The sequence below is a fragment of the Lonchura striata genome, chromosome 1 (genome assembly GCF_050655825.1).
Source record: "Lonchura striata isolate lonStrDom1 chromosome 1, ASM5065582v1, whole genome shotgun sequence".
NCBI classification, from domain to species: Eukaryota; Metazoa; Chordata; class Aves; order Passeriformes; family Estrildidae; genus Lonchura; species Lonchura striata.
The window spans coordinates 72915014-72942358 of record NC_140703.1 but is presented as its reverse complement, the minus strand read 5'-3'; the positions used below and the strand labels follow the sequence as shown (position 1 = coordinate 72942358).

At 41.1% G+C, this 27345-nt stretch overlaps 1 protein-coding gene across 1 annotated transcript in view; it reads left to right on the top strand.

Annotated features, from left to right (window-relative positions):
• Positions 1-13668, top strand: part of FGF9 (fibroblast growth factor 9) — a 33414-nt gene extending 19746 nt beyond the window's left edge. The window contains exon 3 of the mRNA XM_085580509.1: positions 6500-13668. Within this exon, the coding sequence (XP_085436635.1) occupies positions 6500-6745 (246 nt within the window). The 3' untranslated portion in view covers positions 6746-13668. The remainder of the gene's footprint in view (positions 1-6499) is intronic.
• The last annotated feature ends 13677 nt before the right edge of the window (positions 13669-27345 follow it).

The following is a 27345-nucleotide window of genomic DNA, read 5'->3' as shown; positions in this document are numbered from 1 at the left end:
TTAAGCTGACGGGAACCCTTCTCCCATCTTCTTTAAAACTTGGCTCTGGCCCCTGTATCAGATTGCATACCACCTTGCTTTCTGATTCTTGGAAGGGTTCAGCCAAGCGTTATGAATTAGATGCTTAGATAACATTGAGGACTGCAGTTCTTTATTGTGCCAAGGGAATCAAAAATAAAATAGAGGTTGGAAGTGTGACTAGTAAATGACACAGTGTGGGCCCGGTCCTGCTGGCGTGAAAGGGAGGAGAACAGACCTGCTTGTTTGTTTGTTTTCTAAGAGTCGACTTTGTCCTGATCCTGTTCCGTTGTGGTGTGGAGAAGGAAGCTCATCAGCTTCTAGAGAAAAGACACAGTGACAGCTTATGTAGCCCGAGATACGTCCTTGGAGTTTTGTCAAGACTTCCAACAGCATCATAAGCAGATCTTGGGTATTTAGGTGAAAATGAGTTTTCATCCCTTGCACTCGGCTGAGAAGATATAAACCAAGCCTTTGTGAACTGGAAGCATGGCTGTTGATGGACCGCCTATCCTCAGGCACAGTGGGGCTGTCATCCCCTAATGATTTCATGTCCAGGGAGGTCATGCCTAAAGCTTGACAGATGCTGCAAACCTGAAATCTCAAAGGAGAGGATATCAGTAAAACCAAGAACTGAAGAATTGGCAGTGGCAAAATGCATGGAGGCCTAATTGGCATCTCATCCTCATGCAGCTCACATTAGAAGAACCCTGTAAACAGCACTGGGGTAGCACTGTGCTCTACGCAAACCTGGTCTCTCCAGAGAAGGTTCTTGATAGTGTCAAGAGCAAGGGAGCGGGAAAAGAGCGGTAATGGGACAAAGAGGTGAAGCACTGAAATCCCTTCTGCACTGACAGTGTCCTGGGATTTTGGTGCTGGTACTGGAGTCAGCTTACTTTGTTCAGGAAGCACTGCTTTTCTGTTGTCCGCATCGGAACATGGAAGTACCACAGCGTCTGCATCTATGTAGGTGTTGTGGTTTTGGCAATCGTGATCCCAAGGGGTTCAATTTCTGCTGAGTCTTGGGATCTTTACAACCTTTTTGTAGGAAAGATGCTGATCTTTAAGCACCATCATTACTTCTGCATGGCAACAGCACAGAATAGTCACACTTGGTTTTTATTTTGTAAGTGGGGATTGATGTATAATAAAAACTTTATACAAATTAACTAAGAGGTTTTGGGGAAGAAAGTATGATAGATACTGGATGTACTCTGTGAGAGTACAAGGTGACCTCAGGTACGAAGAATGCAGTTGCCTGTAGTGTGCCAGGGACACCTTGCTTGATTTCCCCCATCTTAGTTAATGTGCCATGGAATATGAAATGTATATCAGTGGCAGCATTGATGCCTGACTGCCTCTGGCCCTGAAGGCTTTCCTGCTGTCTGTCTAAAAGGCTTTTGGAGAAATACTGATATGAACATAAAATCCAGTCAGTTAGTCCTCTTGCCAATTTTCCCCCCATTTTTTTCATGTTTTGTCAAATTATCAAACAAAGCATTCTGAAAAGAGACTGCTTGTAGAAACTCATCAAAGAAAGCTCTGTGACACCAAGTCAGATACATAGCGTGCAGGGCTTGACTCACACTGTGGTCTAATTTGGAAAAGAGAGTGGTGCTGCTTGGACACTGGTATTTGGCTTCTCTTTGTGGCTGGAGGTGGTTCACCCAGCAAGAAACTAACAGGCTTAGCATGAGAGTACAGAAAATACCACAGCAAATGCTAAGCTAGACCTTTATTTATGATAGCTATGGATGAGTGTTAATTATTAGCTGAACATGGTCTGTTCTAGAGGCTGTTTGCATTACAGCATGGGAAGGGCCAATGGCATGTAAAACGTGTGTGTTGGTAGGCAGAACAACAAAGCAAACTGCTTCAGAGGAGAATAGGGCTTTTCTTTGTTTCCCTTCACTACATATGCAGTTTTTAGTAATACCATGTAGCCACAATGAGGGATTTGCATGAAATTACTCAGGAGATTATATATATAAGCATGACTTTTATTAAGACAGGATGGATTAACAAGGTGTTTGTGTGCAGCAGGTATATAGGAAATGTATATGACTACATCAGATATATTTCTTGTTAATAGTTGTTTGGACTTCTGGATTAGGTGTTTTCTTGTCTCTACTGAATCAGTGTAGCAGCTTGCAAAAGGGAAAACTATACATGACATAGAACAGAATGGTTTGCTTGGCATGAAAGGTACTTACTGCGATTTTAGGAATGACAGTCTGAAGAGGCTTTCTTTTGTCAGGTTACAAAATAAACTAAAGTTTTAGCTCCACAGTGTTATTTAAAAGAAAGAAAGAAAGAGTATTGATATATTTTATACAGGACCCTGTACAGTTCTTTCAACTACCAAGCATCACAAATGTCTTACATACTTTAGAGTCATGAAACCATTCTCTGAGCAGCATACATGTGTTTTACATGTTTCTACTTATTTACAATTAACTACTTCACATGGATAGCTATTTTAAAACAAGCTAGCAGAACTTTCATTTTGATGCCTGTAACCATGTACTTTATTAATTTAGAATCTGACTTTTAGTCAATCTGCCTGGAAATAGGATAACATAAGTATTTTCTTCTCTTGTTAGGTGATGGAGAATGTAGAAAGGGAAATGGGTCCTGAGCTTGCTAACACTGACCACCCATTAGCAGTTTTCTGAATTAAATCTTTCTTGGGGTTTTGTCTTTGTGATATGTGCATTTTGTACAATTCAATAATTTGAACATTCTTTGTTAAGTAACAGGCTAAAAAGCCAAACAGGTGAAGTGTGGAAATGTAGCAAAATGAAAATCAATCACTTTGTAGTTGAATACTCTATGAACAGTCCTCACAGAAAACACATGGAATGTGGTGCAACATCTGATTTATATAATTTCGCGGTCACCTCCTTATTTGGCCCTGAATTAAATGATTTGAGCAAGGCAGGCAGCCTCCCCTTTCACAGGAATGCAGGTTACTTTCCATAGCTGTTCCAGTTGGGTATGTTTGGTATTTGTGTCAGCTTTCAACAAAGATGTCCAGCAACTTTAAGTATGGTGCAAGGAAATATTTGCACTGAAAAATTGATAGAGAAGTCAGTTGCTAGAATAAAAGTATGCAAAAATTGCTGTATTGTAGGGCTAAATCTTGCTCTTCAAATGTGCATAGAGGGACTTGCTATGCATAGTCATAACCAGAAGGAGAAATGTGATCAGGAAACACCATATCCTTTCCATACTGGGAGAGTCGGTTTTCAGTAAGACTTTCCTTTCCTAAGATGGTGAGACAAGAGGGTGGTGTTGGCAGGCTAGACCAGCCTCACCCCTGTGTTATGCTCATTTCTGGCTGGAATAAAGACATGCATACTTAAAATGTGAACATAAGGTATTAATGTTAAATAGAGCTGTGGTGGTACATGGTTAAGGGATGGGTTTAGCAGGGTTAGGTTAATGGTTGGACTCAGCGATCTTAAAGGTCTTTTTCCAGCCCAAAGGATTCTGTGATTCTGCATAAATGACTATTCTGGTAGATGTTGATTTCTGCCTCTTTTGGTACTAGATGAGACATTATTGTAAGAATCTCCCAGGGCATGGGAAGAAGGATATTAGGGGTATTTAGTGTCCTACATTACATGCAGGACCTGATCCAAAGTTGTCAACACTGATTTATTCCAATGGTGTCTGACCACAACCAGAATTTCTAACCCTCCTATAAGGAAGAGGTTTGACTTTATAAAGAAATTATTTATTTTATTTTACAGGGTGATTGTTAATGACCCTACCTATCTGATCCCACATCCTGATTGCCCTGTCATGTTCATGTTGAAGCATTTACCTCATGTTTGTGCATGAATTTCTGAGAATTTTGAAGGGGTGTAGCTGTATTGTAAGTAAATAGAAAGTTAAAATAGGATAAGCTTGTAAAATGAAGATTGAATTTGTGAGCTTGAAATCCATTTAACTCATCCAGAGCGCAGTACAATGCAAACTCCCTGATTCAGGGTCTGCTAATAACGTGTACCACAGCACTGTCATGATCCATCAAACCTGCCAGATAAAGAGAGGCTATTTTAAAATTTCTCCTTCAGGGCATGGGGAAGTAGTTCTTGCAAAGATAGAAATTTATGATGATGCTAAAAAAAATGCAGATGAAGTGAATAATTAATGAATTCACGACAGGACTGAAATATCTTCCTAAAATGCTGCTATTTTTAGCAGGGAGTTCTTCTGCAGTGCTTGTCATGTGATCCTATTGCCTTGTGAGAGCAGGAAAACAATTTGAATTAGTTTCTCTTTCCCCACGGACTTATATAAGTCCAGTATATAATACCCCTTAGTGACTAAATCTGCCTTAGGACAAACACAGATGATTTTAAACTTCATGCAAAATAAAACACTGATGACATCTATACTTAAATATAATCTTCTCTGCAGCTGATTGCCTTTTATATTAGTTTGTACTTTTGAGGCTGTACAAGGGGAATACCGCAATGGGTATAACTGGCAGCTGCTGCTGGTCTGGTGATGCTCAATGCGGCTGTGATTTCAAGCTGGCAAAGGACATAGAGGCAATTGTCAATAGGAGGTTGCAGGGTATGGCCCACAGATAAGGGTTTAATGTGAACAGATTTGCGCTTCTTTTGCCTATAACCAGTGGGGACTATTTCTGTGTTTGAAGTACTTTGAACTAAAAATGTCATAGTCAGAAATGGCTCTAAAAAAAGTTGTCACATCCACTAAGGGGTATTGTCACTGCCATAGTGAATTTTCAGGTGTTGAACATTTGAAACCAAGTTCTGTCTGGGATTTCTCCTTCCTGAGTGGTAATGAAGTACCTAGTGCACATTAAAGGGGAAGTCAGGAGCAGCTTACTTGCTGCCTTTCTTGCCCACTGGAGTTCCCACAAATTTAACTTAGAAGAACCCTCCAAATCCCAAACCTTTAAGTGTTTGGGAGGGCCTGAGGAGGACTCTGTCTTTGCAGCTCAATACCCAGTTTGTACAGGTGCAGAGGGGTGTTGACTTCCTTTGTCCATTTGCATGGGGTTGTTTCCTTCACTTGGGATAGTTCCTGGGTGGCTTCTGTAAGGTGTGTAGGGCTCCTTGGACCTTGCTTGTCCCCAGCCCAGGTGGGCTGCCATGGGAGCAGAGTGCTTGCCACACAAAGCAGCAGTGAAACATGTGGGCCAAAGCACATTGGTTTGGGAAAGGGTTGTGAGCTGAGTCACAAGCAGCAGAGGTAGCCCCAAAGGTGCCTTGTTGATGGTAGACCTTGGAAGGTGGTTTCTTAGGAGTGCTTGAGCTGTGGCTCTTTAGTTATGTGCAGGCACAAGTTTATGGTTTAGGTGCCATAGATACTTTGCTGCATCTGGGCCTTGGTCTCAGTTTTCCCATCTCCATGCTCTATCTAAAAGGACTGTTTTAAGATTTAATGTCTGTAAGACACATGCATTGTATGGAGTTTTGTAATAATTAGAAATTGGTCCTCAGCTGGAAGTTGGGTGTAGCTGATGTGAGTGCTATTGAAATGAGAACTTGTTATGAAAAATACATTGAATTATCACCATTTTTTCCTTGTGCCTGATGAAAAGACTATTTTCAGGCTTATTTTTCCCAGCTTTCCATCAGCTCTCCCATGCTCACTATTTTTTTTTCCCAGTAATTTGTATGAGTCCTTCCTAAAATGAATCTGGTTATCAGGTGGCTACATTTTAAGCACTCTATTAAGCAAAATTTTAAAAAGCAAATTTAAGCAATCTTAAGGATGTAGAAGGCAACACAGAGACTAAAGAAGTCAGTCAACTGGAAGGAGTAGGATTCTGTGGTGGCAGGGGGATCTGATGAATGGTTGATAGCTTCAGTGGGTCCTGTCCTCAGTAGGATGGGACACAAAGACAACCCTGATAATGCAAACATGGAGGGGTTTTCCTTGCCTACTTTATCTCAGCACACAGAGTTCATATTCCTGTTTGAAGCTCTGTTGGATTGTGGCTTCATGATACAAACAATAAATCAAATGATGGATAGCAAATTGCATGTTTTTAAATTAATGTAATGCATCAAGTTCTCCATGCCTTGAATCTACATAGAGGTTTTAAGATTGTCAACTTTATTACAGCCCTGCAAACTGGTTCTGGTTTCTTTTATTTATATCTGTTTATTTGAATGTCTGCACTTACCATTGAAACAACTAGTTACAAAAGTCCAGTAAGGTCTTGTGAGCTGCTTGGGAACTATCAGAAATAAAAAGTATTTGGGCAATGAGGCTTTGAGAGTCATTTTTGCTTCACATAGTTATCCACCCTTCTGACTGCCTCCTGAAACACCCAGCAATACAGACCTTCATAGCTAAAACTGGGAGAATTGAAACAGTTTGTTCTGCAATTTAGCGAGGAGATACCAGTTTCAAGCCATTAAAATAGTGATTCTTTAACAAGTAGCTTATTTTAGTGGCTGTCTCCTTACTGCTCTTTCTTTTCTTTCCACAGGAAAAATTAACCCAGGAGTGTGTATTCAGAGAGCAATTTGAAGAAAACTGGTATAACACATATTCATCAAATCTATATAAACATGTGGACACTGGAAGACGATACTACGTTGCGTTAAATAAAGATGGGACTCCAAGAGAAGGGACTAGGACTAAACGGCATCAAAAATTTACACATTTTTTACCTAGACCAGTGGACCCTGAGAAAGTACCAGAACTATATAAGGATATTTTAAGCCAAAGTTGACAAAGACAATTCCTTCACTTGAGCCCTTAAAAAGTAACCACTATAAAGGTTTCATGCGGTGGGTTCTTATTGATTAGCTGTGTCATCACATCAGCTCCACTGTTGCCAAACTTTGTCGCATGCATAATGTATGATGGAGGCTTGGATGGAACATGCTGATTTTGTTCTGCACTTAAAGGTTTGTCCTCCTGGAGGAGAGCCTATGCCCACTCGCTTGATTTAGTACGAGAGGGAGCGCGAGAGAGTGAGTGCGAGAGAGAGAGAGAAAGGGAGAGGATGAATGGGAGTGAGAGCACGAGAGAGAGGAGCCGAGGGGAGGAGGAGGGTGAGGAGGAGGAAGGCCTGATGCATGCTGGGGAATAGACACGCTTTTAAATTTTTGATCAGTTGTACTTCGTCATATATCAGCATAGCTGCCATACTTTGATTCATCAGGATTTTTGGCTGGTGGCCTGCTCAAGTGTACGCTGCATTTACAAAGGCATGGAGGGTGCAGTCTTACTTAAACAAGAGACTTTTCAGTTAATCACTCACTGGGTCTCACCCCACTGAGTTTAAAGCAAAGACCTCTTAGTAAAAAAATAAAAATAAAAAGTTAAATTTATTTATAGAAATTCCAAAGGCAACATTTTATTTATTTTATATATTTATTTATTATATAGAGTTTATTTTTAATGAAATATGTACAGGCCAGATAGGCATTTTGGAAGCTTTAGGCTCTGTAAGCATTGAAATGGCAAAGGCCACTATGAACCTGTGGTAAATTCATGCAAGTAAATATAAAAGTGCATGGATAAAAAAAAAAAAGCCAACAATAAAAAGGTAATAATAATAAATTCTAGTGACCCTCATGTACTAAAGGCGACAATCTCTTTTGTGCCCGTATTATTGTACAAGTATGCACACCACTCATGACACTGAGTCCTCACTCTTCTGACTGCTTGTTTCATAGCTTACCCCAGAGGATTAAAGAGAAAACTGGGTCTTCAACTTTTTTTTATGTGTCTGTAATATTTCCTCTCTGATAAAGTGACTTCTTACATCATTGTAAATTTCACAGCTGTGGAAAATATAGGAGTTGGAATATATTCTACTTGTTAAAACCTATTGCAGATTATACCAAAGCTAAATGATAAATATGCTATTTTTTTCCTAAAGAGAATGCCAGAAACAACATAAGTAATACCAACAACAATTATACTAATTTTAAGATTCCACAAAGAACACATAAATATTTCAGAGGGCAGGAACCAGGTTAACAGGATCACTCTTGTAAACATGTTTATTTGTGCACTTGACTATCTACTATGAAATTATACAAGTTCCATAGGGGTCATTGTAATACCTTTATGGAAAATTGCTTTCAGTGTGAACTGTCATAATACATGATATTAGCACCCTTCCTAAAGTAAAACTTGCAAAATGAAACTAATAAATCTCTATCAATAATGACAATGAGGGGGACAGTATTAGACTTATTTTTATTGTTTTTCCTAAAGTATGTTCAAATATTCATGAACCCTAAGTGAGGAAACAGTATGTAATACTTAAGGGTATGTAGCATTTTAAGATAAGCACACAAACACATTGATTAGCTGTTACTATTTGGAAATTAACCCTCAGGAAGAGGCATTTTTCCCCCTAATACTCTGAAGAAAAGGGGGAAAAATTAGACAAAATCCACGCTAAGATCCATATGACAAATGCATTTTGTAGTTGTTTTATCCCTTAGGATTTCAATCCAGTGCCATTAAGCTGAGTGTGGCCTTCACCATTGGATATGTTGGGAGCAGGACTGGTCCTGATGCCCTGGCTGTCTGCATATGCATGGGGAATCCTTTGGAGGAGTGATGTAAAGGGTTGTAGCCTATGAGTAATTAAGAAATTTTTGCTCTACAGCACTCTTGTCCATCTGATTTATATTATTTGAAGCTTATTTCTGTTCTGGAATGACCTCTGGCTCGGTGTGCTGAACAAACGTTCCCTTTCCATGAAGCAGGTAGGAGGAGCCATGTCTGAACTGGCGATATCACTGATCTCAAAACATAACATGGCTCTTTGTTGTAAGTGTTCATGGATGATAAAGAGACGTGAACTACATTGGTTGATTTGTAGGATACTTGTCTAGGGACTGTTATTGCCTGGGAATTTACAGCCTTCAGCTGCAGCCCACGCGTTTGTCTCCCAGCCTTTGGGGCTGCGGATGGTTCGACTGCTGGGGGTCGGTCAGGTGCTGGATCATTCGTGTGGGCAATGCAGAGACTGTAGGAGAAGAAAAGGCGTTTCTGGGCAGGACTAGGGCTCATTGCTCTGTGGTAAATGCATCAAGCCCACCACGGGGAAGGGAGGCTGCAACCCTCTGCTGTTTCAGTAAATCTGACATACACCAGGAAATTCTTTGCAAAGGTTAAAATGACTCTGAGTTGAGGCCGCAATACTAGGCCACAGTTAAAGTCTTAATGTTAAATTGACTTGGAATTTTTAGTCATAGGCTAATCATTACTACTAGTTAACATGTTTTATTTAATTTTTTTTTTGTATTTTTCTACAGAAAGGATTAAACTTGAGAAAAATGTTATGAGTTTATAGCAGTCCTAAATAAACTGTAACCGATTTACTCGAATAACCCATAATGGTGTGTAAATACTGACTTTATGTAAATATAGAAATATGTAATTTAACTTAGGCATTATTGCAAGACTGGAAGGCCCAGGAGCTGGCAGTTTGCCACTCCCTGCAGGTTCACTGGGTCAAATTTGGCCTGTTTCGGGTAGCGAACTACAGATTCTGTTCAGTCCCTTGTGTAAAATGAGCCATTTCTGTTTGGTTTTTGGGTGGGGGATGGGCAAAACTATTGTCACCTGGGTGCTGCTCAGCTCCTTTGCCAAGGTGTGAAGGGGTATGGACACCCTCCTGCTCCTTACGTGATCCTGCTAAAACAGGGCTGCAGGGAGCTGACATGGCAAAGCAGGGAGGCTTGCAGTGCCTTGCCTCCCGTGCTGTGGAAAAACAGAAATCTTCACCTTCTAGTGCTGTCCATCTGGCACCTTTCTCAAGCACTAACATTGATTTGAAGAAAAATCTGAGGGAAAAAGAAAAGAACGATTGGTGTTATTTTTACTTGGTATTCTGTAATGGTGTGTAAATGCATACAGAATTCTGTAATTTGTATAAATATATTGCTATAGAATTTTGAAAATTGGTATTATTTGCTTGATGTCCCTTCAGAGCATTTTCTTGTAACTGTGCACATGTAAAATGATGGGATGACAAAGAGATGTCCTTGCTTATTCCTAGAAAGAGTGTGAGAATATTCCAGGAAGAAAAAATCATCAATATTTTCTATGCCTTTTTGCTAATTTGGAAAAAAGCAGGGATATGTCTTTTTGGCAAGAATTTTATTAGCATTTCACCAGAAGCAGATCTGTCTGGGCAAGCAGTATGGCCCAAAAGATGATGGAGATCCAGACCAGTGTTATAATATGGGCTGGTATGGAGCTGCATTTGGTAATGTGTAAGGCAGCACTCCCAAATGTAGGTGGGGTGAATGAAACCTACCAGAGCTGGGCAGTGCAGAGTGGAAAGAGAAAAATCCTAGGAAAATTGCCTTAAGTTTTTACTAATCAGTACAGGAGTCAAACTACCTGCCAACTGGATGGGAAAAAAAAAAAAAAAAAAAGGATGTCTTTTGAAAATGACAGGGTATAAGATGTGGAGGCTGGAGATGAGATTCTGGCCTAAAAAAATCAAGTTCTTCTGTTTTCCCCCTGAAAATAAGATAAATGTGAGTTTAATAAATATGCAAATAGGAGGGAGTTGAAAAGATGGTTTTAAGGCAGTTTCTTTGTATACAGAATATTGCTAGAGGTAAGAGAAGATGCTTCTGCAGCATGCCTTTCATAGTCCCTAGCTTATGCTCTGCTCCACCTCTTTTACCAAGTAATGAAGTGTCGCTAAGATTCAGCTCTGTTACTCATGATTATAGGAATAGAAATGGATGGACTGTGAGCCATGCTGAATACCTTTTTGTATGAACTCCTGTCCCACCTAGTGAATTCTCACAAGTTCTCCATGAGGTACATGAGCAAACCTCGAGATATGACCAGGCTCCTTACAACTGCAGTTTGTTTTTGAGGAATTGAGAGGTTCCAGATTCTTTGAAATTTTGATGAATATCTTGGAAACTCGCCCCTCTGCTGAGTATGTGCAGGAAGCCGTATTTGTAGGTAAACTGTGGAAAGAAGTAACCAACCATGTAATCCTCAGTATTTTATTCCACATGGCTCATTGTTTACTGATCTGAGAATAAAACCAGAAGATTTCCGTTTTGAAGAAATTTAAACTGTTAGAGGTCTCCATGGGCTGTTCACAAGTCAGTCCGACCTTTTTGGGATCTTTCACTTTTCCATAACATTACAAGGTGGTTTTCCCATCTGGCCTCTTAGTAAGTAGCAAAAACTCATCTCCTCTTGTCAAGAAGCTGGAACAGCCTGCCCTAGAGTTTGTTGCTGAAAACTTTGGCATTGAAGTATGAAGGTCATGTATAATTGGCACCTTAAATCTAGGTCTCAAAGATAATTAGTGTTTAGAAACAAAAAATGCTGTTGTGAAGGTGTCTTGCCAGGTCAGATACCAGAAGTTTGAAAGCAGAAAATATTTAATGATATTCTGGAAATTTTAAGTGAGAATAATAACCAAATTCCACCTGCAAAGTAATTTATAAACCCCAGTCTTTGCTTTTTTACCCTAATGGTTTTCTACCTTTAATAGCTTGTGTGTGTGTTTTCTTCTACCCAATGATATTGAGAATGATTATTTTATTTTTTCATTCATGATTTCTGAAGTCCAGCTGCCTTTGTATAATATTTCAGAGTTATCTTAGTCTGAACCCTGGGGCAGGAAAATTGCCATGTTATTCTGGATTAGGATAGAGTAGCACATGCTTTGCAAAGATGCTTCTCTTGTGCTCAGAGTAGCTGTTACAGTCCCTAGGATGACCTTTTCTTACCATATCTATTATCTGTGTGGAGGGCAACAACATTAATTGTACTTTAATACTTCGTATGTTGTTGTTATCATGGGAGAAATCTTTGCAAGTCATCCTCAAGTCATGCCAGTTTTATTAAACCCACATGTGTTGCTTGAACAACCTCTCACAAATATCTTGTCACAGAGAGCTGTGTATAAAACAAATTTTAGCTCAATATTGTTTAGTGATGCGAAAGGGATTTCACTTCATAGCAAAAAAACAAAACAAAACAAAACAAAAAACAAACAACAACAACAACAAAAAAAGCCAAAACAAAACAAAACAAAAAAGCCAAACCTAAAACCCCCAAACAAACAAACAAACAAATCCTAAAAACCCCACCAAAAAACAACAACAACAACAACAACAAAAAACCTAAAAAAACCACAAAAAATCCCCACAAGCCCAAAAACCTAACTCCCCTTTTCTTTAGGTTGAGGGAAATATTTTTTATGTGCACCACTCACAAGTAGAAACTACATAGTCAAAGAATTCTGGAATTAGACTGAACTGTCAAAATGTTTCTCACATTTCTGTTTTCTTGAGAAATCACAGACTGTCAAATTATGGTGATATGCAAAATATGCCCTGTAGATATTTTTTTCCATGTCCAAAGGGTCTGGATTTATGTATATCTTACAGTTGGAGGCAGTCAGTCTAGGTGAAAAGAGCATTTCTGTAATGTTGGAACTCATTCATTTTATTGACAACCTCCCCCCTGCCCCCGCAGAGAGTAGCTTTAGTTAAAATTATTATTGTTATTTCTACCCTTGTTGAGAGAGTAGATGTAAACATTGAAACAGTGTCTTGAAATACTCCCTCACAGCTGTGCTCTTGAATGCATACTTTTTTATTTTATATTTCTTATGTAGTAAGATTTCTACTGCTTTTCAGAAATCTTTATACTTGTTATAAATGTCCACACACTGAAGTAGTTGCAGTCAAATTATGTATCTCTGTATCTTCTTTAGTTAAGCCAATTTTATAAATCTCTAATGTTTTGGCAGGCAATGCTGTAACTTCTCAGGTAGGACTTGCTTTTTTCCTTTTCTCTTCTTCCTGCTACAATCCATCTTTTTTATTCTTGAGCTGTAGTTAATTTCACAAACCTTCACAAAGAACCTGCATGGTAGGTCCATCTTATTGTCATTACCAGGAAGCAGAAGGCTTGCTGGTAAATAGTTCTTTATGTGTTTTCATCCTTGATGCATTGTTTGGTTTGACTCCAGATGAAATCAGTGCTTACATCTTCCTGTTCAGGATGGTTTGGGTCTTCATCACACCGTGTCCCTAGTGTGACCATTAGAAGGGTGTTCAATATATAATATCAGTTTATTTGGATAGGGTGTATCCATTAAATTTCTCCTTTTACTAAGTGTTCTGTGCAAGCCTTTGTTTATAATCCATTAAGATAATTTAACATCTAAACTACAATGTAGATATCACCTTATTAACTTGAAAACTCTTGATCAGCCACTTTGTATTACTTTGTTTTGGCAACTCACTGAATTATAAGGACTTTACATGCATGTTAAAGATGCACAATTTGGTTGTCAATCCCTTTTGTTGTAAGACCTGAACTGTTCTCTGAAGAATTAAAGTCAGGTTCGCATCTTCAGTTCCATTAAGGATATTTTTCTTACTGGCTCTTGTCCACCCCACTGTCCTTCAGAGGAAAACAATCCTTTTGGGCTCTTCAATGTGCATGAGAATCATTCCCAAATAGCCTGTTGTATTATGTGCTCTCCTGTATTAGCTCTCCTCCTTCTAATAAAACCCACACCCTTCCAGTATTTTTTAAGGTGCTTCTTCCTATTGCCTCAACCTTCCTAATATAATTTTGTGGTATTTGGGTATTTAAGCTGATACTATCAATGAAACCTGTATTTTGTAATTGTGATTGTGTCCAGTGTAACTTATTACCAATTTGTTACCCAGTAACAAATTATGAAAGAAACAGTGAAGGAAAAGAAAACTGCATGTTACCCCTTATCTCAAGTGGGTTTGAAGGAAGCTAATGTGAACTTGCTCGTGCTAAGATCCCTCTCAACATATTTCCATACTCCTAACTGTCTTTCTGGGATTCTGTAATATCCCATTACTTTCCCATTGATACTATCTGTCATCTTAGCAAAAACTTTTGTCAATATCTATGAAGTTGATGTAAATGCTCTGCTAAGGGGATGGTGTTACTGCCACAGTCACTGACATTTCCTGTTGCTTGAGATCAGCCTGCTCTCTTCCAAGTGGCATGTCCCCTGCTTGTTCCAGCCTCTGTAATAATGTGCTTTCCACGCTGCTGCTTGGTGTAGAAAGGAAGCTATTGTATTTTGGTTTATTGTACTGCACAAGCAGCTCCCTCAGAAAGAAACTACCTTCCTTGTTCCAGGACCACATGAAGGAGTTCATGCTTGACTTCAGTAGAATTTGCACTTCTTATCTTTCTCACCTCAGCCTATATTCCATGCACCTAATTAATGTTTCTATTTTTATGGCCTTATTATCTATCTGAAAAATGCACTGTTGGTGTATGCCTGAAAGCTGCTCAGACTGGTGTTTTCCTTCTGGACTGTCTATGAATTGCTACATACACACAGGTACTCTGCTAGAAGCGTCTCATAGCCTTCCTTCTCTTTAGGATAAACAGGCCTGCTTGATTAGATTAAGATGGGATCCCAGGAGCATCCCCACTCTTCTGTAGCAGCATCATGGAAAACAAGCCAAGTTATGATCTCAGCTGTCAATAATGGTCTTTGCTGTATAAATTTGGTGGCTGTGACATCTTAAAATGCCCCCAAAACTAGATGAACAACAGGTTTGACAGTACCTGTGAACCTGTTTATTTCCACTTCCTCTCTTGTATTGCTAAAATAAACAGTTAAAAATCAGCCAAGATACTCCTAAATTGAAATACAAAGCTGCATTACTTGTAGTCATATTTTCAGTTATGATAATAGGTAACTGTTCCACGGCTCATGAAGCAGTGTCCAGCTGAGCACCCATTTCTTTCTTAATGGAAAATGTGATTTGTTCACAGAGATGTAGTCTTGGAGACCATATTCAGCTGTTACACGGGTATGCAAGGCTTCTGATGCACAGTAGAAGTGCTTACCTCCCCACCTGCTGCAGATGCCTCTTAAACTCCCCTCAGCTGCTGCTGCCCAGCTCCAGGGTTAATTTCCACCAAGGCAAAGTGCTCACTCAGACAGGCTGAGGAACTGGTCTGCACTGCAGGGAAAGTGTCTCTGAAACAGGGAAGCCATGTCCCTGCGGAGAGGAGGGAGAGGCAGCAGAGAGATATATAGAAAACAGGGTTCGTCTTAGCAGGGGGACAAGAAAGTTCCTGGGTTTGCCAGGGAGAAATTAGCATAGTCTGAAAATGTAATAAAACAGAAATACAAACGTTTCTGTTTCTTCTCTTCTGCCTGTGTGCTACACCTTTTCCCCCAAGCACAGTCTCTCCACTTTCTAGCCAACTGATACTTCTTAGCAACTTTAGAAGACCATGTGTTGCCCTCCTTTAATGAGTGATCCAGCTCAAGGGTCAGTTCCATACTGTAAGTGTTGCTAAAGGGACTCAGACCAGAGAAGAGGGTCTGTTTTGGGGCTGGAAAACTTTTCCTCCATATTCTGAGCACTGAACAGCCTGTTGACATGAGTGGGTGCTGCAGAGCCTGGTCTGCCAAGGTGTGTGATGGGCTGTGGTGCTGACAGCACAGCTGTCTGCCGAGCAAGGGCCACATCTGGCATCAGGAGATGTCTGTGCTCCTTTTTTGCAAAATTCCCAGTTGACCACAGGCAGCTACTTAAGATACAGGCAATTTGTTCCTAATTGGTCTTCACATAAGTAAGTTTAGGGCTAAGCCCTGGCTTGAAGGAAGTCAAAATCTTCATGATCAGTACAACTGATACAGGCCTAATAGTGAGAGGAGGTGGGATAGCCTTTAAGTTTTCCTCCCTTCCACAGTTCTCCTTGTCACAGACATGAATCAATCATTTTTGTAGAGGTGTTCCTATTGCTAAGGTTGTGCTTTTTCACTGCTTTGTCTCCAATAACCAGTTAGGATGTATTTTTGGAGCTATAGCCTTCTGTAGGAATAAATAGGATGAAAACAACATTGTGAACACCACAAAGGGTGAAAATAACAAGAAAATAAGATATGTTTACTTCTAGATTGGCCTAACCAAAAGTCAAAAATCTCAAGTAGGATGACTTGGTAACCTTGGGCTTCTTCCACCACTGCTGCTGCTGTTGCTGGGACCTGCTGTTTGTCTCTGTGGGCAGCAGCAGGCAGGTGCCTGATGGGGGAATCTCCCTCCCCTTGACTCACCCCTCCTGGGGTGTTGGGGGTAAGGGCTTGTACACGAGGGATGTAGTGGCTCACTGATTCAGAGGAGCAATGAAGGACCAGCCCTCCCAGCCTCCATGCACTCAAATGGTGGCACTGGTGGGCAGGACCAAAGCCATTCCAAAGCTGACCTCTCTCTCTCAGCAAAAACTCCCTGAATTTCAGAATTAGCACCTGGTTTAAAAAAGAGGTTTTCTTTTAGAGGTATTACTTGATCAAGATAAATGGGAAAATTTATACCTTACTGTTATTTTTTCAGGCCAGCTATCAGGCAAGCCCACAGATCAATGAGTTTTTCTCCTCTTTTCTTTGTATTTTATACTCCTAAGTAAAAACCAAAAGCAACTGCTCACTTTTTCCCTCCTTGAGGAGGTCATAGGTTCTGGGAAGACATGGATGGGAGTGACTTACAGAGCAATTTAGGAAATTAAGCTTAGGAAATTAAGCTGCACAAATCTTATCATTGCAAGGGGACTTAAAGAGTAGTAGATGAGCCAACACTTGAATTCATGTTCTAATTTTTGGAAACAAAACCCCCAACTCTCTTGCTGCTGAAATCCCTAAATTATTGGAAAAATGACTTAAACAACAACCAATAAAATGAATAACTACTTGGTAGTGAGTGGAAGCAGAAGAACTGTGGTGGATCTGCCACTTGAACCCTCCCACTTCAGCTCACTAAGTAACTATTTATTTACACAGTCTTGGAATTCCACTGGCTACCTCTTGATTTATTTGTTGCTCCTATTTTGACTCAGGTCTCATCATCCCTGTCCTTTAGGCAGCAGTAATGCCCTTGCAGATCATTTGCTGTGACTATCTTGGTAATTCTCTATGCTAAAATTCTCTGTTTCATGCTTCCCTCTTGAACTGTGTGTGGTGCAAAACTGAGCACAGCATTTCCCATTTTTTATGCACTGCAGATTTGCCTCATCTCTGTTATCAAAAATAAAGGTGCTCCAATGAGCAAAGTTCCTTTAATACCATGAGATGCAATTATTGAACCCTTATCCTCTTTCTTGTTCCTGCTTTAAAGTATTAGAGCATTGTGCCCAATTATTTAAGCACATCAAAAGGAAGAGAAGGTTTCCTAGAAGTGCTTGGTTGACAGGACTAAATTCCTGCATTTGCTGCAGAGTGTGTTCTTCTTGGCTCCTTCAGAAGAAAGTGACCTTCAGAAGCAAAATCCTCTCTCTGAAAGCAAAAATTCTTTTAGTATGTTAATTATTCTGCAGCCAGCAGGCTTGGTTTTAATTTATGTTCATGATAAGACATATTTGAGAAGAAGTAGTTGAAAAAGTGTCCATACTTACTGTGGAAACTGGACATGGGGAATTTTAGAGGATTTTTTTCTATTTTGTTTCACATGCCTTGGCTTTATTGGAGTTTTTGAGCTGCCAGTGTTTGGACTGACCTGTCTGAATTGCATGAAAAGATGGCTAAAAAGCAAAGTTCAGAGAAACAGGCCAAAATATAATTTCCCTTCATGTGATCTTTACTGCTGTAGTGCTGCAGAAACTTGCTCACTTCACTTTGCAGGCAGCGGGGAGGCAGTAGCTGTGAGCCTGGGCCTGTGGCACTGAGGTGGGCAGTGCTGCAGCCCAACAAGGTGGTCAAGGCTGCTGCTTTCAGAGTCAGAGGCAGAGCCAATAGCTTCAGCAGTGACAGTGCAGTGGGGGCACCTCAGGGACACTGGAAAGGATCCTGCAGGTTTGAAGATAGGCTTTAGATCAGCTTTTGCTTAGGGCAGCCTTTGCTTGCCTTTCTTTCAGCCACCAAAAATTACCTACCTAGGCTGATGATTTGGTCCCAAAAGTCAAGCATTACGATAGCTTCCGGGCATAACATTGGGTCTTGTCTAATATACCAGCTTTGATTTTCTTTGCTGCTGCAGTGAATAAGCAAAAGCAGAGCTCCTAACCCCAGGAAAGATGAGCAGCATGAGTCAGGATTCAGCTAAGCAAATTCCCTGTGGCTAGAGTAGTTGCCATTCTGCAAACTCATCTTCCTCGCCTGCTGGGACAGAAAAGAAGACAAATTGGGGAAACAACTGTGCAGTCCTGCTGCTGTTAGATACTGCGTTTGTTCAGCATTTGTCACCCTTCCTGAAGAGATTTTTCTTTTCTCTATTTCCTGGTGTCCTTATTAAGACAGATAGAGAATGATACACAGTGGGTAGCACTGCTCCTGACCAGGTACAGCTTACTGGGCAAGTTCAGACTCTTTTTAATTTTGTTGATTAGGTATGGCTGGGACTGTCATAATTGTCTGCTCAGACAGCAGCAACCACCCGACCAGGCTTTAGCAAATAAAATATCACAAATACATTCTGAAAAATGTGAACATAATACCCATGAAGGACTATTAATGTGTACAGAAACTATGCAGGCTGCAAATACACCTTCATCCTGACCTTCAACATTCCTCTCAGTTTAGTCCTAATGGAGATGGCCAATTATGGTTTTATGATACAGATTACGGATAACTGCCTGATGCCATTTGTGAGTCTTGTTCTTGGCTTCAGCAAGGTCTGAGTTTCTCTTCTTTTGTATCTAAAGAGAAGCTATACAATTTACTCTATAAGCTAGTTTAATTATAAATATACACAAAGGTCATTGTTATTTCAAAGTGTTGTGTATTCCTTTGAACTTGACACGCTATATCCAAAACCACCAACTGCAGATGTAAAAAAGCACCAATTAAATACTTTTAAAGACATTATATAACAACTAGAATTATTTCTCACTGGATTTTTTAATATTTTAAACCTCCTGAAATGAAAAAACACCATCTCAGAGGCATAGGAGTCCTGACTTGCTGTCAGTGGAAGAACAATAGCAATCAGAATCTTCAGAGAGAAAACTTTAGCTCAGCTGGACAGTTCAAGAGGAAAGTACTGTCTGAAAAATGTATTTTTGATACATAAAATTAAGACAATATTTAAGTTAGACATTTTCAGTAAGACAAGACTGAGCTCATGGAAAGTAATGCATGCAAGTTTTGTTTTTCATACGATTTTCTTCCATGAGGGTATTTAGATGGGGAAACCCAAAAGGGGACTTTGGAAGCCCCTGCAAGCCACAAGGAGGTCTGAAACACTGAGTCACACAATGTTAAATTGTTTTGTTATTCTTGTTACGGCAGACTGGAAAGAGAAAATTTGTGAGTATTGTCTGATGTGACATTACTTAAAAATTGAAGGAAACAGGAGGTGGCATTTCCTCCTCACAGGCTGAACTGTTACATTAAGGTGGAAGTCTTCTGAATGTGGCTGCAGTGTATCTGATGTGTCCTACTTTGATGTGATTTTAGTTGTAAAAATGGGAGGGCATGTAGCTCATACTTGCATGTCTATAGTGTGAGTTACACTAAGGGCTCAGTGCTACAAACAGCTCATTCCTGCCGGCTCCATATGGAGTCTGGTTTCTCATATTTTCCATTTGATAGTATCTTCTATTGTTCATATAGATACTAAAGGTATTTCCTTCATGGAATCTTTAGGTTTTGCCCCTGTTCACCTACAGCCTCCACCTAGATGGACAAAATGATGGACATCTGGGGACATCCTCATATGAGTGACCCTGCATCCAGGATGTTAGGTATGCTAACAACAGTGAGATATTCCCCAGGGGAAGAGCAGCCTATTGCTCTCCTGAATCTGTTCACCCCAAACTTGTTTGACCTTTCCAGTGCAAATGAGTATCTGTCCCCAAACCACCAGAAAGGCTTATGCTTTCAGGAGAAGTGGCTGCAGGTCACTATTTCTAAGAACACCACACTTGGAAATTCCTAGAACACTTCTGCTCTGTGTAAGTAAGCTGGGAACATTGTTTTGCTAGACAGAGTATGCGAATGACCACCCGGTGCCCATTTACTCAAGCCCTCTGGAATGTGAATAGATTTGCAGCACAGGGTTGAGTACTTCTGTTTGTTAACTTAGTGGAAACCACTTGGCATAGAAGCATGTTCGAATCATGATGCAGGCTTTTGAAATTCATACTGGCAGGGGATCCATCTGAAAGGAACTGTGAAACCAAACTTGTTTTTTTCAGGTTATTTCACTAGAAAAGATTCTAGAAAGTCAGTGCTGCAGGTTTTCCATTTCTGCTCTGACAGAACTGATCCTGAAATGACATGTCTTGATGTACTAAAATATTTCTAGCCCAGATAGGTTACGAAATGCTGAGACACAAAATGCAGGAGATACCTAATTAATCAAAGTAACTTCTCAACATATTTACCATGTTACATTGTGTCAAATGTCAGCAATTCCCTGGAATTTAGAGATGAATATTCAGAAAACTGCTGTGTTTCTTCCCCCTTCAAACCCATGTGAATTCAATGGGACCTTGGTGCTGACAGAACCTGTCTGTACAAATGGTCATTGAAGTGCAGGCATGGTCAGAGCTTTCATGTTCAGCTTCCTTCTTGTTCATGGTAACCTGTGTTTTTGGGTTCAGTTGGCATAGGGACACAAAACAGGACAATTAGGAGCCTTTGTAATTACAGTTTTGTGAGCTGTCAATTTTTATAAGGTTAAAATTCAGCACCAAGTAAAATCTACTTTCATGTATTACCTTCCTTTGTTAAGGGCATACACTCAAAAGTAGAACTACTCTCAGCTCACTTCATACTCTCAGCTGCGATTCCCAGTTTAACCCAATTTTAGCTGCCACAGCAGATACTGGAGCTGATGATTGATCATGATGCTTCTAGTGCTCAGAGTTTCAGGGTGCAGCTTTGAAAATTTATGAAGACCTGAAGGAGGAGAAAGTATGATGGTGGTGGAGCAGCATGAGGGTAAAATCTACAGTTCATGAACTGCTGGCTAAAGAGAATCCATTTCATCCCCTTAAGGAAAAGGATTTGATTTTGTGTTAACATAAAACTGAGATCTTCAGAGTTTCCCAAGATCTGAGTTTTTGCTTTAAATTTCAAGTAATAGTGCATGAAATTCTGTAAACTTCTAGGTAATAAATGGAATTTTATGTGTGAGCTTAAGTATTGTGAATCACGGTCTTTGTGAAAGCTGTTTTTTTATAAAATGTGGCTACAAAGAACTCCTACAAATGGACTTTTATTTTTTTAACTAGATCTAAAAATAACTTCATAGATAAGTGAATTGATCTTATTATAATTTAAAAAGGAAAGGGAAGTTCAGTGCAGCAATGGTGAGCTGGTGGGTCTGGCCAGTTGAGAAACTAAAGAGTACAGAACTAGGAGTAAGAAAAATATATGCTCATTTTTTCTTTTCTTTTTTCCCCTTCCTTTTTCTTTTTTTTTTTCTCTTTGCCTGCATGAGACATGGAATAAAATAAGAAATATTTTAATCTGTAGGGTGTCCTGTACAAAACTTTTGTTAGGACTGAATAAGGCTCTCTGCAGTGCTGAATGAACTGAATGGGATGATAAGAGTAAGAAAAGATGAACATTTTCTGTCTCACTTTTCTCCAGAAATGAGTTTCAGGAGAAATTTTGAGAAAACCTTTGTGGCCAAGCATATCAGAATCTATTGCATTGGCTTGCACATATTTTTAAAGGTGTTTCTAAGCAGTTGAATAAAGGAAAAAAGCAACAGATTGTCTTTAGAGGCCAAGGGGTAGGAGTCTCTTGGCTGCTGGTGGTGGCCACTCACAGCTGTGAGTTTGGACAACCCCTGTGGACAAAAGTGGTTCAGCTGAGCAACCTCTGTGCTGCTGCTCTTCTCTGGACATGTTTTACCCAATCTCCCCACCACTGTTTCATAAATCATTACAGAGAGTTAACTAAGACAAGAGTGTGCTTCTGCAGGCTCAGCTCAATATGGTGTTATACATCATTCCCTTCTTGCTTATGTGCTGAACTGTCAGTGTAAGCAGTAGGTTGTTTTTATATTTAGAAAGTAAGGTATTTACTGAGTGGCAGTTTGTCTGGCACGTGGTTTGCTATCTTTCTTTGTCCAGCTTTGTGCAATTTAATTTTAGGAGGCAGCCTTTTCCACCTTCAAAAGAACATGGCAACGGTTTTTTCAATTCCCATTTGTTAGAGGTTATTATTGAAGAAAAGGTTCCTGCTCATTGTGCACAGCTTGCCTAGTACAAGCTTCTTTCATTGCCTTAAAAATGTCAGATTGACTCCAGGGGAGCTGACACAGCATCCAGTGTGTTGGGCTGTACCCAGCCATGGTAACGCTGTCCCCTTTGCCATCAGTACTGAGGCACTGAGAACTTCGTCACAGATCCAGTAAAGACAGAGAGGTGAGAAAAAAAATACAGAGAATATTTTTAAAATTGATAACCTGGGAGATACCTCATTGCTTCTGTGGATATAATTCAAGCTTAATGTGAGATTGAAGTAGCTTTTGCTTTACAGATTGTCAAAACACTGGGGGCTCTAAAGAAGCTTGACATCCCAGTTGGACTGGGGGGAAGGGGCCTTCCAGGAAGCCTGTGTGGGCAAACCTGTGTGGTGGTAGCTGTCTGTATGAGACAAGGGATGGAAACTGGAGGGGAGTTAGTGGAGAAGGGGTCAAGGTCTATGGATGACTGGGGAAGACTCTAAGGGAGCAGGGTGAGACACACTTGTGGGGGGGGCCTCACTTTGGGGGGCCTTGGGGATTGGATAATTACTGATCAGTGAGCAAAGAAACCATCTCCCTGAGGTTTGAACCCTGCTGGGTTTAGGGCAGGAGGACCTTATGTAAAGTCTCTAAATAAATAGGACTGCAGCAAAAAATAAAAGGAATTCTTGTTTGCGTCATTTTCTTCCCAATGGAGGCAACATGTAGGACACTGAAATTTGGTTACTTACTCAAGTTGAAAAAAGTCTGGGTATTAAGGAACAGTGGAGGGAAAGGGGATATTCATAGGCAGCAAATTATTTAGAAATGTGGTGTGAAGCGGAAATAATTGGTGAAACTACAGAAGAGGAAGGGGGAATTTTTTTCAGTAACTGTTAACCATAAAGGAACAGTGAAAATTATTCCTCTATCTTTGGTACACAGAAAAGGATTGAGACCAAGCTGAGCACAGAAAATATTTCAGTGAGGCAATTTTCAAACTGGAGATACAATTATTGGAAGACACTTGTAAGTTTGAAACAAGACATAGTGTCCAACCTTCAATCACAGCATGTCTATTTCCAAAATTAAATATGTAGCCTGCCACAGTGAGACCTGAGCTGTTGCTGTCATCACTGGGAACAATGGGGCTTTTGGAAATAACTTTCTCACATTTGTGCGGGTGAAGGTCCTGAGGATGGGCGCCTCAAAACAGTTCCATGCACTGTGCTGGGCATTGTGGAGAAGGCAGCAGTGGGATTTGCACTCTGCCAGACTGAGATGGGTTTCCTCATGCAGCAGCCAAGCACAGCAGAGCTGCAGTGCAGCACGGGGAGAAGCCTGCAGCACCCCGGGGGAGGCAGGCACAGGGAATAATGCAACTGCGAGTAAACTGCCTGCCTGACACTCAAGTTGCCTGGCACCTGTCTCGCTTTTGCCCTGTGTGGGGCACTTTTGCCCACAGTGTGGGGAGTTAAAATATTGTCCTCCTAGTGTGCTGAATGTGCTGAGTGTACTGTGGGGGATGAGATGCTGCTAGCCAGGCTCGGCTGCTAGAGCTTCCCAGAAAGGTGGTAGCTGACAGCAGGCAGCACTGCCAAATGTTTTTTCTCAGCCTTTAATAAAACTGTGAGATTCCTTTTACAGCTGTGCAGTCCTGGAGAAACTGGAGGCTTGCATGGATTTACACGATGGCAGAGTTTGTCCCTGGGTGTATAGGAGGGGGAAACTGTTAGCATTCTTGTACAAAGAATATGACCAGAGACAGCTGGCAACCTATTTCTGGTACTGACCACTTCAGTTTCTCAGATGACATCTGAGAGCACCTACCAGCATTTAATTCTCATTAGTACATTCTCAACAATAGTTTGCATGATGTGTGAATTCTGAGCCCCTTTTCCTTCACTATGCATTAAGGGGAAAAATTGTCATGGGAGACACACATCCAGCTGTTTTCTCCAGCCTTGTGATTCCCACTGCTGTGTGCTTTGGTTTGAATGCTCCATCACTACTTTTAATAGACAGTGTAAGATTACTCCACCCTCCCCTTCCTTTGTTTCTCTGCTCTGAACACAGGGAAGTGAGGAATGAGACTAAAATGTCACAATATACAAATAATTTGTGTCAGCAGTCAATAAACTAAAAAATCCTGAATACTGTGATTTAAAGTAGTATAATAAGGGATGTCTGGAGTTTACCAATATATGATCTAGAGTAAAAAATAGGAGGGAGATGGCTCTTGTTGTCTGCTTCAGGCTATGTCAGGCTTTAAACTGAGGTACAATTCAGTCTGCTTCAGGCATGTACCTCCAGGACATGCCTGAGGTGAGGCAGAGAGACCTTCTGGAGGACAGCTTTGCTCTGGAGAAAAGGATGGACTCAGCAGTCTCTGCCAGATTTCTGAGGATAGGGAGGGGAGGAGAGACTGGGCTAATGGAAGGCAGCTCGTCCTAGCGATGGAAGGTCATGTAATCATCCTGGGGAGGAAGATGTGAAAAGTCCCCCAGATCGAGAGGGAGGATAATATTCAGGTGGGCGGTGAACAGCTGTGGTATCTAAAAAGGGACTGAGTGTAAAACTGGTGCATGAAGGCTACCTGGCTTTCAGAATGAATACTTTTATTCTTCTGCTTTTGCTGTTCTTTGTGAGGACTCTGTTTTCTCTGCTTCTTCTTATTTCACTTTATGCTTTTGGCTTTCCTTAAAGTCAGCTTTAATACTGGGAAAGAGAGAGGAAGAACTGATTTTGATTCAAATGTGAGCTTGTGAGCAATCCCCCAGATCTAGATAGATATTTCAATTTTTCAGCAGTTTCTTATACTGAGACTGGCTTGAGGTCTTGACTGGTTTCTTATACTTGAGACTGCCTTGACTGAAGTCTTCACATCTTGGGAACAAATAGGACAGCATCAAACATTCATTTTACCTTGAAGAGGGACCTCTGGTAGCATGACCCTTCACAATAAAGATAATGTGTTCCTATCAAACAGTACAGTGAGTTTCTTCTTAGAATTTGGTGAATATTTTTGGTCTCTGACTAAAAGAAGAAAGAAAATGACCTTTTTTTTAATGGCATAGAAGCAGTAGGGGAATGGTTGCTACAAAAATGGACTAAAAATAAAAAAAATCACACATGGCAAGAAGAAAAGCAAGCTGCCCTTGTGTCTATCAATTTTTCCTCCTATTTCCATTCTCCAAGGTCAACCTTCCATCCTCCAAGGTCAACCATCACTACAACAAAGACATGGCCTATGCTGTAGGAGTGAAAGAGGTTTTTGGACCTTTTTGAGCAAGGATGTGCCCTTTCCAGCAGCTTCGGGTCCTGTATCTGCTCAGCTTTGCCACCAGCAAATCTGCCAGCACCAAATAGGTCTAGTGGCTGAGGACTTTGGAGATGTGTGCAGGAATCTCTCCCCACTTGCTGCCTGGCGTGGATACTTGTGTCTCCTCTGGCATCCATTATGGGGATCTCAGGCTGCTGACTCAGCATCCTGTCTCACAGATGTGCTTTCCTCACCTGCTCCTGGATTCCTCTGTGTTTGGGGGAAATTCCTGGGCTCAAAAACAGCACTGCAAAACAATTTATATTGAGAATAAAATGGTGTTAGCTTCCTCTTGCCCTATTTTTCAGCTAATAGAGAAACAATGAAGCACACATTCTAACAGGTAGAAGGAGCAGTACTGATCTATGTGCTGATGGCTTTGGGATGCAGTGCCCCCAGCAGCACAGCATGCAATGCCTGGGAGTTCCTGGAGTAGCTCTGCAGGGAGACTGCTGCTGTTTGGCTCTTCTTGGTGTGACTGTGGGATGAGTGATATGAGGTGTGTTGGGATGGCCAGGCAGGAAATTGGAAGCTGCTGATGATGGAGCAGAAGGACTGTGGCACCACTCAGTGCTGGCAGAAGCTCTGCAGAGAGCACCAGAGCCTCATTCTGGGTTACACAGCATAGTGGGTTTTGGTCAGAGTTTTCTACAGTGTAGGATGACAACTTCTGTTTCTGGTCACTACAAGATTGGGGAGTGGCTTGGGAAACATCTACAAGGGGGGCCGGGGCAAAGCCATCTGAGACATTCCAGAGTAGCCTTGGGATGTATTGCTACATGACACCTGAGCCAGCCCCCTGGGAGGGCTCTGCACAGCTGGATGCTCTGCAGAGGTTCACTCCCCACCCCACCGCGTCTCTGCCCTTTGGCAGTGCCTTTGCTGGGAACCACTGTGCTCAGAGGGGAAAAGAAGGCTCAAATTCCTCCTGCTGGAGAAGGAAACCTGAGGAAAGGCTGTGCATGGATGTCAGTGTCATTTGCATGACAAGGGTCTGTGATGCATCTCTGATTTGCTTGCACCCATGCTGTGTTTAAGTTGCAGACTGCAGAGTATCTCTGTATGATGGATATCTTATGCTGGTTTAGAGTCAAATCACATACAGATATTTTCACACAATCTCCACTGACATGCAAAGTGAGCTCAGTTTTTGAGCCGAGAGGGTACAGGATGGTTAATTCCAGCTTCTGAATGAGGAGAGAAGAGGTGGGTGCTCTCCCAGACCTTAGGGCCAAGCTTGTGGAGGAGGGTGCAGAAGATGTGCTGCTTAGAGTTTTTGAAGTTATTCTGGGGTAAAATAAAAGCCAGGAATTGTACAGTAGGAGTAATCCCAAGCCAGGAGGGAGGTGAACTGCCTAACTCCAACAGGTGCTTTCTGTCCAGCTTTCATGGAAGCAGGGCGGTTGTGTGCTTGGAGCAAGAGTAATTAAGACTCTCAGGACAAGTTATGAAAACAACCACTGGGTTTAATAACCACTGCACGTGAGACAGTGCATCCCCACCAAAACTCCCCATGGGGCCGTGGCAGGGGTGCCAGCCCTTGACAGATTTCTGCTTTGGTGGCAGGGACTGGTTGTTCCAATGATGCCTCAGACCTCCTCTACCCTCTTGAAAAAGCTCAGGGTCTATAAACCTGTCCCCTCAGGTGTGCCCCTAAACTGGAACAATACCTCACCCTCCCATCCCAGCCAGGCCACTTCCCTGTGAATAAATTTTCCATCTTTCACACAGCAAGTAGAAATCCCATGTTCAAACAACTCTCAGGCTTGAGTAAAACTAAAGTTTTCTAAAGATACCGAAAAATACTGCTGAACCAAACCAATCCTACCTCTGTTTGAACTCTGTAAACTGCTGCCCAGCCAT